Source organism: Gymnoscopelus microlampas (genome assembly GCF_963454915.1).
Source record: "Gymnoscopelus microlampas genome assembly, chromosome: 8".
In the NCBI taxonomy this organism is placed as follows: domain Eukaryota; kingdom Metazoa; phylum Chordata; class Actinopteri; order Myctophiformes; family Myctophidae; genus Gymnoscopelus; species Gymnoscopelus microlampas.
Genome location: NC_139945.1, coordinates 11,078,983 through 11,093,484, shown reverse-complemented (window position 1 = coordinate 11,093,484; position 14,502 = coordinate 11,078,983). Strand labels below are relative to the sequence as shown.

Genomic DNA, 14,502 nt, shown 5'->3' with positions numbered 1-14,502 from the left:
TGCCTCAGCGTTGCCAGGTTTTGTGAGTGAAATAAGCAACCAGGTATAGGAAAACAAGCCCAAAAGAAGAAACTAGGGCACTAGGCCATTTATGAGCACTTTAAACCTATATACTAATACTGTATATGAAAACGTATTTGAAATGATGGTATTTATCAAAACTAAAGGTCAGTCAGCATAATTTGAGTAGAAAAACGTATACAACATTAAACAAATGAATAGTGATTAATATTATTGGTAAGTTTGGTAATTTAACCCACCTCATTTGGTTCATTTTGCCCCACAGCCACAATTTTAGACAGAACTGGCTAGTATGATACTTCAGGCAAAATGATTTTATACATTGGCAAATCACCTGTATGATTTTTTTAATTTTAGCTGGATAAATTTGCTTTGACATAACAGTCAGTCATTATTCCTGACTGACATGTAGAAGATTTACTTTGACAGAGGAAAACACGTTTTGAGTAAAACATTTTTTTTAAAGGCAGAGGAAACCATGCAAGCAAGCCTCATAGTTAGGTTCAGTGTCTTGCTCAAGGACACGCAGCCAGGAGGAGGCAGGATTCGAACAGAGAGAACCTTTCAATCCCAAGAGGGCCGACTGTTTCATGTTATGTATCATTCTAAAATATCTGTGAGATTTTATCTGGGTTTAGTTGCCTGTTCATATAAGGGTCAGTGTAACCTGTATTTTAAAATAAAACCCAGGCCTTGCCATGGCCCAGGCACAGCCTACAGCTTTTGTTTCAAAGCATTTTCTGGATTGAGACAACACCACCCCTAAATTGGATGGGGTGTATGTGTGTCCTTCTGTATCCGTGTGTGTGTGTGTGTGTGTGTGTGTGTGTGTGTGTGTGTGTGTGTGTGTGTGTGTGTGTGTGTGTGTGTGTGTGTGTGTGTGTGTGTGTGTGTGTGTGTGTGTGTGTGTGTGTGTGTGTGTGTGTGTGTGTGTGTGTTTGTTTGTGATGATGGCCATTCAAACGACTGGATTAAAGCTTGGTCTTTGATTAGATGTGTGTCTGTGTGTTTCATTGCAATGAACAGCCTCTAACTGAGGCCAAATGGTTGTTTGTTTCACTGTATTGAATATAGGCAGCGTGGCTTTATCTCTTACCACTAAACCCACATATTTAGGCCCCCTCCTGCTTTTCACTAAACATCTTCGGCAAACATAGTCCATTGCCTATTTTATCTGAATGTTGGCCCCCAGAATAAGGGCGCTAGGGTTCATATGGTTAATCAAGGAACCAATAAGGAGAGTGTGATGCTTGGATATGTTTGTTTACCGACTTCTAAACAAACTAGCCTTTGTAAAATCTCCAGCTATGCTTCATAGCTTCTTTAATTTAGAAGTAATGAATCATACCTAACCTCATTCACAGTGCTTTGGCTCTCTGGCCAGAGGGCCAAAGCACTGTGCTTGAGGATGACATAATTGACACAAACATGGAACTGTATTGCCCCCTAGTGGTCAACTTGTCAAAAGGCCAGAGACATGTTTATATAGGCCTAATATCTAAATTATAAAAAATAAAAAATAAAACAAACATATTTATATAATTCTGTATATATATATACGTATGTTATCTATCTATATATTTATTTAATAATAAACCATTTATGGATTTGATAATGCCATTTAGTAAATGTATTTTCCAAGCAACAAGAAGGCATTTGTCCTCTATTTTATATTGACAGGAAAGTGGTACAGGTACAGGTCATGAATGATAGGACCTTGCAGTTATGCAGTCAGTCTATACTGGTTGCACCATCAGTGTAGGCCTAGCTCAGTAATTCTAAGTAACTTGAGGTTAACCACTTAAACCCTATATACTTTGTGTGTAAAATAGCAAAATAGCCATCTACAAACTCACATCGCATTCAAAACTTGTACATCTGCCATTTTCTCAGAATGTTCTCCCAAACACCCATTATTACATGCACAGAATAGGGACGCTAGGTATCATGTGGTTAAATAATGAGCAGTGGGAGTGTGTAACATCCATTTATTACCACCTTATATGACAAATCTGGAAATTACAAACATTGTTTTATTGAAACATCTTAAACATTTCAAAAACAGAAAAAATAAAATTAAGAAAAAAAAACGTTTTAAGTTAAACGATTGATGAGTCAACCTGAGAAACGGTACATGGATGAAGTGACTTGGAGAAAAGTAGGAGGCAAAGGAGGGGACATCTACATAAAACCTGACCAGAGTTACTGATCATTCAACGTGGATTTACAATACAATCTTCACATTTTTTTTTTAATCACCTCATTTGTCCAAAAATATATCAGTTGGTAGACTTCAACTTTTGGTTTTGGAGAGCACCGTAGGTCTCCACAAACCTGTGTAATAAAAGATCCATTTTTTAAAACTAGCCTGTTGGGGGGAGAAAAAAATCTCACACTTGAGCTTGTTTCAATACAACATGAAGCCAATCTGAACAAAGGACACACATGGGCCTGAATGTTACATTGAATGTCAAATAGGAATAGAATCAACAAGAGGATCATACTTTGGTTGCCAAAACAAGTCAGTAGCTTTGATACACAGTAGAAACACAATTAGTTTTTTTCTTTTTACTTTTGTTCTCTGTAAAATGTTTTTTTTTTTTCTTTTTTAAGTTTTTTTTGTCTGAATCCCACCTCCATCTTCATGTTATTAACAAAGTTTTCTGCTGTGGTTAAAATACCATGTTTGAGGATTTCTTTAAGGAAAAAGAAAACAAAATAAAGGATCTTAACACCAACGATCAATATGGTAATAATAAATCAACTGCTTCAAAAGATGCTTTTGAACTGTATACAATTTGCCGTGCTGATCAGACTCAGCAGTCACACATACACATAGGGACAGACATTCAAGCTTCGCTATTAGAAGGACAGGGTCCACAAAATACCAGAGTAGTTTGTGGACACCAGTTGGTGGTGACTAATAGCATGCAGGAGGAGACAAGTCAGGTTCAAGCACCCTGCTGGAAGAAAGACAATCTCCCAGCAGACAGACTGCTGCCCCCTTCCCTGTCTGTCACACCCAAATTTGCAATGTTTTATCACACCTTTTTCTTTTAACCCCAAAACTATCTTTTTAGACACTCTCCATTATATCTGTGGGTTTTCTTGAGGCAGGAGTGAAAACAATGCAAACTACGAGACACGTACGTGTGCTTGTGTAGGTCTGATCACCATCACGCAGGTACATGCACAAAAAGAGAGTACCCTAGAAGTCTGCTGCCGAGAGCACTAAGAAAAAACACGACTATACACTTTATGCATAATATAATCAGTTTTTCTCTACACACTACCAACATGAGGAAATAGGAGAGAGGGGGGGTAACAGGTGAGGAATGGAAAGACAGACTAGGGGAGCAAGGATGGAAGGAGTGTAGGAGAAGGAGAGGGCATCTAAGCACGCTCCCCACGAATGCGGCGCGCCAGCTGGATGTCTTTGGGCATGATGGTGACACGCTTGGCGTGAATGGCACACAGATTGGTGTCCTCAAACAAGCCAACCAGATAGGCCTCGCTGGCCTCCTGCAAAATGGAGATATAATATTAGTAAAAAGTTCCTATACCTACAAGCCTGTTTATTCTATAGTGCCTGGTTGCATATGTAAATATACAATATATCTTTGTACTTGATGGAGGTATGGTAAATCCTTTTATGGCACATAATGTACTGTATAGGCACCATATGCAGATTTTGTCTCACTGCACCTGCAGAGCTCCAATGGCTGCACTCTGGAAACGCAGATCAGTCTTGAAGTCCTGGGCGATTTCTCTCACCAGGCGCTGGAAGGGCAGCTTGCGGATCAGCAACTCGGTGGACTTCTGGTAACGACGGATCTCACGCAGAGCCACAGTACCAGGCCTAGAGAACAGAAAATGCATCGAATTAAGATGCATGAATTAACTAAATGTTTAAAAGGGGAACCTTCCGTTTTTTATTGAGGGAATGGGTCGGGAACATATAGTATGGAGATGATTACATTAGCCAGTATATTCTTTTCACAAACATGTTTACATAGTTTGGAACATTGTGTATTTCAATCTCCTTATACATGTCGCTCACCTGTATCGATGGGGCTTCTTGACCCCACCAGTGGAAGGGGCACTCTTGCGGGCAGCTTTCGTCGCCAGCTGCTTACGTGGGGCTTTGCCTCCAGTTGATTTACGGGCAGTTTGCTTTGTACGGGCCATGGCTTCTACAGATCACCTGAAAGAGGGGGAAAACACAAGAGGCATTCGATTGAACCATAACTACAGTCAGACCTGCTCATTTATGTCATATCACACATCCATAAAAGTCCCTCCCTCCTCAATTCTTAATAATCGACATCATCTTCTCTTTCACACACCCAATGCAACTGAGAGAAAAAAATAAGTTAAATTCAGCCACCACAACTTTAGATGAGTAAACTTTTGTTAAATAATGCATACAAGACATTCCCTCAATCTCTGACGTCAATCGCAAATATACAAGCATGTTATTGGCTGTATTTGGCAAACATTTGCATAAATCCATGGTTTAGGCCAATCAGCATGTAGCCGGGGGCGGGCTCTACTACAGTTCCCTAACACTACTACTAAGCCCCGCCCACCCCGCTCTGATGATGATGGCGGCGGTTTGATGCGCAAACGGGATAAAGACCCAGGGCAGAAGAGCAAAGGAGCAGCGCACAAACTCTACCGATTTAATTAATAATACCCCCGCCCGCGGATCAAACAGCGACCGAATAACAAAGAAAACATCCCAAGGAACTCATATATAGGCGTTGGGGAGCCGAACGGCCCCTAACGGCCGCGTACGACCGAACTGAACCGGCGCTATTATTTGAACCAGAATTCCGCCCCCCCCCCTGATCGGATATAGAAAAGACTGCATTTTCTCCGTCGTTTCGACGACAGTCGCGTTTGTTATTCTTCTAGCACACGGTGGAATTAAAAGCCTTTTCTCCGCCAATAACGCTAGAAAACGGCACATTTGTAACTTCTGAAGTAAAAATCTGAAGTTTACTCGAATGCAGAAATGGCTATTTGGAGTGACTTACCTGCGGTAAAAAGTCTCGGTAAGACGACGTGAGGAAATGTTTGGCTTGTGTGTTATTTTCTCTTCGTATCCACAATGGAACCAGCGGCCAGCGGGGAAATGGCCGCCGTGCCCCACAATGCAACAGTGTTTACAAAAAAAAAAAAAGCTCACTTGTATCATTATTTTTTTTAACTATTTTTTTTTCATTGTCAGTTGTGTTGCAATATTATATATAGCATCGCATCGCATACATGAACAATAGTGACATTGTATTAGTTATAACAATTGTAACATATAACAGCAACACATAGACAAAATAGAAAGAACTCAAAATAGTCAACCAAATGTTCACACAAATAAAAAATAATAGTACAAGTTAAACATTAGAGAATTAAATAACTGTGTAGTTAAACATACATTAAAATAAAAAGGAAGGTTGGGATTGGGGACTTGTATCATTATGAGTTTTAATATGTTCATCTTCACTTCATTATGAGTTTTAATTGTGTTTACTTCATGTGCATAAGTGTTACAAAAATAAAACTTGTACAAGTTGAGTACTGAATAATTTCTTATTTGTGACTGCATTTAGAGAAGTAGGACCTGTGCACACGGCACTTTCAAGCACCTCACTGCCTGTGTTAGTGTGTTTACTTGAGGACTGAACACACTAAGGAGACATTACTAGCAATGACTTAGTCCTAGGCTACAGTATACCATTATATACAAACCATGTGGTCTTTTATGTGCTAAACTGTTTGAGATATTCTCCAGTGTTTCAAGGTTTCTCTGTAAATGCTCATGTCTTTTGTTTTATTGTGCTTGCCTGCTTGGGCAGATACAGGCTTTATGAATGACATTCAGATAGCCTATCACTGCTCTGCACTGAACTGATCTTAGTGTATGATTGAATGTCCTTGAGCTTTAAATCTGCATGTTATTTTTGTATGAGATGTAGCAACAAAAACAAAACGAATCTTTGAGAAAAACAATTCAGCTGGTTCTATCATTTGACAAGTTTGCACAATTTTGTTTTATACATATAAATATCTCTCTCTTATATGTATCCACAACCCAACAGATAAATATTGGAATGGTGCAAATATCCTTAATTTAGGTTACATTGCCTTATAGCATTTGCTTATATGGTAGGCCTATGCTGTTCTTTGATAACTGTGTCATTGAAAATTCGACTGCTTCAAAACCACTGTCATCAAGTTCGTGTTGACAGAAACTAGTTTGTAAATGTTAGTGAGTTCCAGATGGACATTATGAAGACAACTAAATATAAGCAGAGAAAATGAAATGGACATGAGATATTATCAATTCAGACACTTAGTCAAGTGTTTCCCATTCTACCAATGAGTAAATCACAAGAAACTGTTTATTACCATGTTTGCATGTGAATTCCAGAGTACAAATATTTGCTTTTAAAAATGGCAGAAAACAAAAATCCAAACACAGTAGAAAAGAAATCATAGGTTATCACATCAACCTGAGAGAAAAACAAAAAGTCACAACATTACCTGGATATAATGTGACAAAAACTTTAAACGTGATAAACATAGTTCTGCTACATATACGCCGCTTGTAGTCTGCCCTACCATGCATTGTTTTAGCACAATGGTATTCCCAATTGACAACCAGAATCAAACCTTTGTAATTTTGACACATTTAACATTAACAGTAGAAATACGCAATTATTGTAAAAAAGAAAAGAAACACTACTACATCAAATTCTTGTATATAAAAAAGAAAATACCCTCTATGTCGATGCTTGTGTCCATTTGAAGATGAAAATGTCTGTCTAAATGCTATTTCCTATGCTGTTTTGAGAACACACGATTCTTAGTTTCACAAAAACACAAAACGCCCTATCCTTCTTGAAGTTGGTATCTCTATGAGCTAGCAAATTACAACAGGAGTGTATTTGTGCATGTGATTCAAAGTGTCAAACAAAGATTCTCTAAGCAAACTCTGCTACTAATAGCACCAAAAGAGACATGACTACACATTTTACACTTGTCACAATCATTATAGAATAGAACCGCAAACCAAACTACTAACCAAGGATAGCGGAAGGGAAGGAAAGACAGTACATGTTATAATAAATGACAAATAAGCATTCTAAGCTCGTTCCCCACGGATACGGCGTGCCAGCTGGATGTCTTTGGGCATGATGGTGACACGCTTGGCATGGATGGCACACAGATTGGTGTCCTCAAACAGGCCGACCAGATAGGCCTCACTGGCTTCCTGCAGACAAAAAAGAGAAACAATTTAAACTATGGTAGTAAGTAGTAGTGGGTCGGAGAGGCTTAAAACTGCTATCCTGTGTAACTCAAATATTTGTGCTTGTTAAAAAAAAAGTTAAAGAATTGTGTTACTATCGTATGAAAAAGATTGTCTCACTGACCTGCAGAGCTCCAATGGCTGCACTCTGGAAACGCAGATCAGTTTTGAAGTCCTGGGCAATTTCTCTCACCAGGCGCTGGAAGGGCAGCTTGCGGATCAGCAACTCAGTGGACTTCTGGTAACGACGGATCTCACGCAGAGCCACAGTACCAGGCCTAGAGAACAGAAAGCACAGGATTAGACGGACAACCCTCAGATCTGCAGCAGAAATGAAAATATCTAAACTTTCAGTATTGAGTTTCTTCTGCACATGTATTGTTTGCCTGTCCTGGCACCCTCTATTGCATATTGTTGGTACCACAGATACAGGGTGATCTGCCCTGTAAATTAGTCTAGTCTGAGTGTTTTCCAAAGAGGTAGAAAACGTGTGAGTTCATCTTAAGTTCTGCGTCAGTTACTGTAAGGAGTTCTTAACTACCACAAAGAGTATCACAAATGTGTGCACAATGTTTGTGATTGTGACAACATTTTACTTTCAATCAATGTTTCCTAACAACTTCACTGCTCAGAAAATGGTGCACCTGTCATTTTTGCTGGGATGGAGAATTTTGTGTGGTCACTGATTTTCCATTTATATGACCAGGTGTATTTGTATTGTCAAGTAAGCTGAGGGACATCAGCTGAAGCCTAGGCATTTTATGCAGCGTTGCTACCACCACATCTTGAATCCCTACATATTTTCACCTGTAACGATGGGGCTTCTTGACCCCACCAGTGGAAGGGGCACTCTTGCGGGCAGCCTTGGTGGCCAGCTGCTTACGTGGGGCTTTGCCTCCAGTTGACTTACGAGCGGTCTGCTTTGTACGGGCCATGGTTACTACAGGTCACCTAAAGAAAAAAGTTGTTCGCTTTAAATCAGTTTATTTTTGTGCATTGCTCAAATTTAGATAATAAACAAACAAACAAACAAAATATCATGTGCAGGGAGTCGAGGCTAAAACCTCACATCACATTTAACATCAAAATAATTTCTAAACATTTTTTTTTTTTTTTTTACTAAGCATGGGGTGAAATCAACATTTGTACTTGTACCCTGAAATGATATCAAACTGTATCCAGGGTAGCTTATGCAATCATAGCAATAAAAAGGACATATATGATAACCAATCATATCTTAGATCTTTATCCGACAGACCAAAGACAGTCTGTGTAGGAGCTCAGGGGGAGGGGTTTTCCTGACCCAACTACCAATAACATCGAGGTGATCGGCTCGCTAAACCCGCCCCTTGCGCACTGAACTGGGGGCGCTCGGTTCATGACGCAGAGCTAACCGGGCGCGCGCGAGCCTTGTTTTTTTATTCCAAATAAGCTATTCTGCGCGAAAACCAAGGGCTGCCGCCCACGCGGGCTGTCCGATTTCGCCAAACCAACGCACCCACGGACGATGGCTGGCTGCTTGCAACAAGAATGTAAACGGGAAGGAAAATTCGTTGTTGCAAAGAGAGAGGTTGATGATAAAAACGACCAAAGAACGATAAAACTGCGGAATATAACTGGAATATGCTTTTAGGAAACGACAGTAGACATCTTAAGGGAACTCTTGACGAACAAGATTTTGTCAGATGACCCCTCACTTTAGGCGCATTTCCGAGCCAAATTTGACTAGATCGCCAAGTGCTTCTGAGGTCCCCGACTCCCCGAGCAAAGCAGAGAATAGCTCTGCGTTTTCTCTTATAAAAATAAACACAAAACGTGTCGATCCCAAAACTTTAAAAAAATCACAAAAAGACGGATAAGTGTTTTATTGAACCGGGGATACTCACCTTTGGAAACTTGGCGAAAGATTTGCCGGTGAAATTTGGTGAAATTGTTCTGGGAGTCTCCACAAAGCGTTGTTCTCTCTCTATAAAATGAAGGGAGTAAAAAAAAAAGGAAAAAGAACATAGGAAGATAGGACACACGTTTCCCACAATGCATTTGGGACAAACATTTTTTTACATGACATGAATCAACACGATAATAAACAACAACATGCATGACCTCAGCTACACTCAATCTCATGCAACAAGTTATATGCGGGTTTATAAACACTTAAGTATGAATTGATTATGCAGTTGAAAAATTAAAAAAAGGGTTAGGGTTAGGCTATCCATCAGTGACAATATTCAAGAACAGTAAAAAATAAAAAAAATATTAAAAAATAATAACATCATGGTCATGGCACCAGACTGCTCAATTGCATTTATTTACATCATTATACTTCTGTTTAAATTGCTGACAAATAAAGGGTAAATAAATATTTTTTGGGGTAATTAAAGTAACTTATGATTTACAATTTCTGAGTGTCAGGTAACCTTAAAGCTATGTAACTATCATTCCGGGTTCTTTACGTTTTTAAATTAGGTTTATTTTCTGTTGCCTTGAAAGAAGAAAAAAGTGTCACCAAGAAAAACATAAACAGAGTTTTGCTCATAAGCTGCCTGTCATTTAATTGGCCCTTACACCAACCATCCTGTAGATGGCGACAGCGAGGTGACTCCTTTATTGGAGAAGAAAGACTGGAAGCAAATCTATGCTCTCGAAAATAGCAGATCTGTTGAGAGCCCTAACTAATAATATACAGAATTATACAAATATATATTTATTTATTTATTTTGTTTGAGGTATTTTATTATAATTGATATAGATAGATAGAGTAGGCCTATATAAACATGTCTCTCGCCTATTGACAAATTGACCACTAGGGGGCAATACAGTTCCATGTTTGTGTCAATCATGTCATCCTCAAGCACAGTGCTTTGACCCTCTCTGGCTGACACATTATACACATTATGTCAGCCAGAGAGCCAAAGCACTGTGCATGAGGTGTGGTATGATTCATTACTTATAAATTAAAGAAGTAATGAAGCATAGCTTGTTTAAAAGTCGGTAAACGAACATATCCAAGCATCACACTCAATTTCTCCTTATTGGTTCATTGATTAACCACATGAGCCCTATAGCGCCCCTATTCTGGGGGCCAACATTCAGAAAAAATAGGCAATGGACTATGTTTGGCAAAGATATTTAGTATAGAGTGAAAGCAGGAGGGGGCCTAGTAACTAAATATATAGGATTTAAGTAGTTAGGGATAAAGCCACGCTGCCTATATTCATTAAAGTGAAACAAACAACCATTTGACCTCAGTTAGAGGCTGTTCATTACAATGAAACACACAGACAAACATCTAATCAAAGACCAAGCTTTAATCCAGTCGTTTGAATGGCCATCACAAACACACACGGATACACAAGGACAGACACAGTACACCCCATCCAATTTAGGGGTGGTGTTAATCTATGTAATGGTTTGAAACAAAAGCTGTAGGCTGTGCCTGGGCCGTGGCAAGGCCTGGGTTTCATTTTAAAATACAGGTTACACTGAACTTACCAATAATATTAATCACTATTCATATATTTAATTTTTGTTTTATATTTTTTCTCAAATTATGCTGACTGACCATTAATTTGGATAAATACCATCATTTCAAAGAAGTTTTCAATATTGTTTTACCATTTGCAAATATTAAAACGTTCTGAATATTAAACCTCATTTGGTTGGTTTTAAATCATTTAAACTAAATTTAGACTATTTGGAAAAGGGAAATTATTCTGTTTGATAAATTAGTACAAGTTCAAACCTTTTTGTTTTTGTTTTGAGAAGTCATATTTGTATGGCCCTTTGTCATAGATGTCTTTTCTTTTCTCTACGGTCTGTATACCAAGATGAGCGTAACGGCAGCATCATGGCAGATGGCATGGGATTTGGCAAAAAACTACTACAACCTACATGAAGTTAGGATTGACCCCAGTCTGATTATTGCACACTACTACCCATAAGGAAGGCTCAACACGTGCAAGCAGGGGTCGCTATGGGTTGGAACCATAGACTGTATAAAAGAGATGGACAAAGTCACACCCAGAGACTCTACAGACTGATGCCTATTTTTCAACGATTTCAAATCCGCCATCTTTATGTATACAAAAACAACCTGAAATCAATCAAAGGATTATATAGTGAACCAAACAATTTAGAAACCAGGAAGTGGGTTGGGAAGTAGGCCTGTCTAGCCCTCCCAGGAGGGACATTTCCTTTTTAGCTACAGAATGTATTTTCTAAAATAGAATATGATTGCTTTAATTCCACTCTATCCCAGTTGTGACCATGTCTACTCTTCACAAACTGGAATGAAAGATCTCCAAATTCGATCAAGCCTAACCATCCAGCCAATGAAAGCCTGGCAGAGACACCAACAGTCACCTACCAATCCAATAAACATTAGACTGATTTATACAGCACAAATGCAAATGCAATACAGGTTCTATATTGTTGTTTAAGGCCTTCATTATCGGCACAGGTTTATAAATAGACAAATCATGGCTGCCATTACAATAAACTAATGCTATATCCCAAATTACTGTTCTACTAAATACAATTTCTATTCATTTTGCAAGTGCAATCTCTACTCTATTCTAAAGTCTAAGCCACATATAAAACCTAGAATGAAATGCATGCTTCCGATTACAGCAGCATTATGAATGAGATTAGCTGTGTGAAGTGATTTAATTCTTTACATGAACAATTAACAAAAACCTCATAGCCATGCTAACTCTCACTAATCGAACAGCAGGATTATAGGCCACCGTGAGAAACCTTCACATCTCTGGAAGAGATGCTTCTGTTGCTGTGTTTATCTGTTATGTATTTTAATCTCCAGGTGAGGGTATCTGTGTATCGTATTTGTCTGTGGTGGCTGTTGTTGTCCACTGCACAAATTAATAAGGACAATAAAGTCAATTGAAATTGAAGAGGAGGTTTGTCTTTCATACAAAGTGTGTAATGTGTACAAAATGTAAATGACCTGATAGGTGTGCAAAGAAACCATATAAACATGCAGCCATTGGTGTTGATATTGTTGTGAGCTTGTAGATCTGCGATTTTCACAATATTTATCTGTGGAACCGAGTCAAACTAAATGTAATGCCTCAACTCCTACATTCCAAGTGCTTATCAGGGTGGTGGTCCCCAGTTCAAATATGATTGTTTTGGGGGGTGGCGGCCTTAAAATGTTGAGAACCACTGTAATGTAGAGAATGACCATAGGCTGTGTTACAAACTGGCTCAGGTTATAGGCACGGTTGAAGGAATACTAGCACAAATCAATATACCTTTAACATTATCAGTCAATATTAATGAGAAGCTGTGTGTAGGCAGTGCACAGGTCTGTGCAGGGTGCATTTTGTAATGAGTAAACTAAAATATAGCCTTCCAAACCCAAACACCCTGGTGGAGAGAGGAGAGAGTTTATGACCACCGGACTAGATGTACCGGATTGTAGTTGTCTCATTCAGAACCATGCCTGCCATCTACCCATCCAGCCACCTCAGCAACTGGTCTCAGGTGCATTTGAGAAGCACTTTAAGAGAACAGATCTGACCAAGTTAGAGATGGGAAGAAGACCATAGATTACACAGTCACAAAATTCCAGTGAAAGTGCCTTCGCTGTGGCTGTGGCACACGACATGGACAGAGTAGGATTTCACATGCCTGAGTTGTGTTGCTTTTCTACATTCTGGTGTAGACAGCAGGCAGTTTGATTCTGAAGTAAAATAGAAAAGATCACAGAATGTAGTCCCACAAGGGAGAACCGACAAATTGTCTCAGAGTATGCACTGCACTCTGTGCCGCGCTATGAGCTTGTAGATCTGCTATTTTTTTAATTACCCAAATAAATCTAAAAATGACACTTTCCCGGTCTTAATGGGTTAAAAGACCCTGTTAATTTCCTTGGTTGATCCGCAGCAATTTGAAACACTGTGGTGCCATGGAGGGTGGCTCTGCATGCCATCCGTTGGTAATGATGGGTCCATTCACAATGCTCAAGCTTAGATCAAAATGCAATGAGGAATAAAGTGATGGAGAGGGCAATACATTTCTAGAGCTCTTTACCCGTATAAGAATAGAAATTGAGGGTAAAAGGCATAAGAAAGACTCAACCTTTCTTACACATCTGGAGGAATAATTGATCATTCTTTTATTTCACAAACATTTGTATTAAATGACTACTCCTTGCTGTAAAGATATCTCATCATACATCTATATGTAATTATGTCTCTTTCTAGAGGTCTCTCTCTCTTTTCCTTTTTTTAAAGAATGGGTTCCCAGATTGGTCTCTCTCTAACCTGTGTGGTGAAAGGGAAGTGCTTTGTGTGCATATACGGAGGTGACTGATACTGTGTCATTTCCAGATCAGTATTTTTAAATTATTTCCTCTTGCCTTACAATATATTTGACTTGTTTGTGCATTAATTGTGTTCATTTTGCTTTATTGTAGGGCAGCTGTACATACACACACACACACGCACGCACGCACGCACGCACGCACGCACGCACGCACGCACGCACGCACGCACGCACGCACGCACACACACACACACACACACACACACACACATATATATATATATATATATATATATATATATATATATATATATATATATATATATATATATATATATATATATATATATATATATATATATTCGTTGCTGTCGGGCAGAAACCAGTTCTCCATTTTGACACCTATGCATTTCTTTCCATAAATCAGTGCTATTGAACACCCTTTACGTCTGTGTGTTGGTAAAAAATAAATTAAACCAAAGAAAAGTATTAAAAAGCGCTTCTGACAAAACCAGCTAACTTCACATTGGATCCTCAAACTTTCTGCTAAACCAGCTAAACTCTACCAAAGGGGGGTGGAGTTAGCTGGTTTTGCTGACTCCAGGCTCCACCCTCTTTTGGCCTCCAACCGCATTGTGAACTTGGAGGTCCATTCAGTTGTTCTTATCAATGATGAACAAAACCTGAAATAATTATGACATCTCATATTAAACCACAATAAACCAGAGGACATTCATCGCCTGGACTCTAGTACACTCTACATACTGTAGTCAATGAAGGGCTGCCGAGTTTTAAATAATGTCTCAAGGTTGGGCCTGTTTCCTGTTATATAGAATAGTACGTGCCAAGAGGGTCACAAAGCTGGCCCACAAATCTCGCCATAG

General features: G+C 39.0%; 2 protein-coding genes across 2 annotated transcripts; both read right to left on the bottom strand.

Moving 5' to 3' along the window:
- Positions 1–1,992: 1,992 nt before the first annotated feature.
- LOC311050838 (histone H3.3A) lies at positions 1,993–5,196 on the bottom strand. Its single transcript, XM_084065006.1, has 4 exons — positions 5,061–5,196; positions 4,082–4,225; positions 3,727–3,880; positions 1,993–3,543 (listed from the first exon to the last, which is right to left on the bottom strand). The coding sequence occupies exons 2-4, from the start codon at positions 4,207–4,209 to the stop codon at positions 3,415–3,417; spliced, it is 411 nt and encodes a 136-aa protein (XP_083921132.1). The 5' UTR covers positions 4,210–4,225; positions 5,061–5,196; the 3' UTR covers positions 1,993–3,414.
- A 1,211-nt stretch (positions 5,197–6,407) lies between these two features.
- LOC311050300 (histone H3.3A) lies at positions 6,408–9,358 on the bottom strand. The gene is made up of 4 exons (XM_084064311.1): positions 9,220–9,358; positions 8,141–8,284; positions 7,458–7,611; positions 6,408–7,297 (listed from the first exon to the last, which is right to left on the bottom strand). The coding sequence occupies exons 2-4, from the start codon at positions 8,266–8,268 to the stop codon at positions 7,169–7,171; spliced, it is 411 nt and encodes a 136-aa protein (XP_083920437.1). The 5' UTR covers positions 8,269–8,284; positions 9,220–9,358; the 3' UTR covers positions 6,408–7,168.
- Positions 9,359–14,502: the final 5,144 nt, after the last annotated feature.

Coding starts and splice junctions, on each gene's coding strand:
- LOC311050838 (XM_084065006.1), bottom strand. CDS start 4,209: ATGGCCCGTACAAAGCAAACTGCCCGTAAATCAACTGGAGGCAAAGCC. Junction 3,881..4,081: donor AAGAAGCCCCATCGATACAG/GTGAGCGACATG, acceptor TCTGTTCTCTAG/GCCTGGTACTGTGGCTCTGC. Junction 3,544..3,726: donor CAGCCATTGGAGCTCTGCAG/GTGCAGTGAGAC, acceptor TCCATTTTGCAG/GAGGCCAGCGAGGCCTATCT.
- LOC311050300 (XM_084064311.1), bottom strand. CDS start 8,268: ATGGCCCGTACAAAGCAGACCGCTCGTAAGTCAACTGGAGGCAAAGCC. Junction 7,612..8,140: donor AAGAAGCCCCATCGTTACAG/GTGAAAATATGT, acceptor TCTGTTCTCTAG/GCCTGGTACTGTGGCTCTGC. Junction 7,298..7,457: donor CAGCCATTGGAGCTCTGCAG/GTCAGTGAGACA, acceptor TTTTGTCTGCAG/GAAGCCAGTGAGGCCTATCT.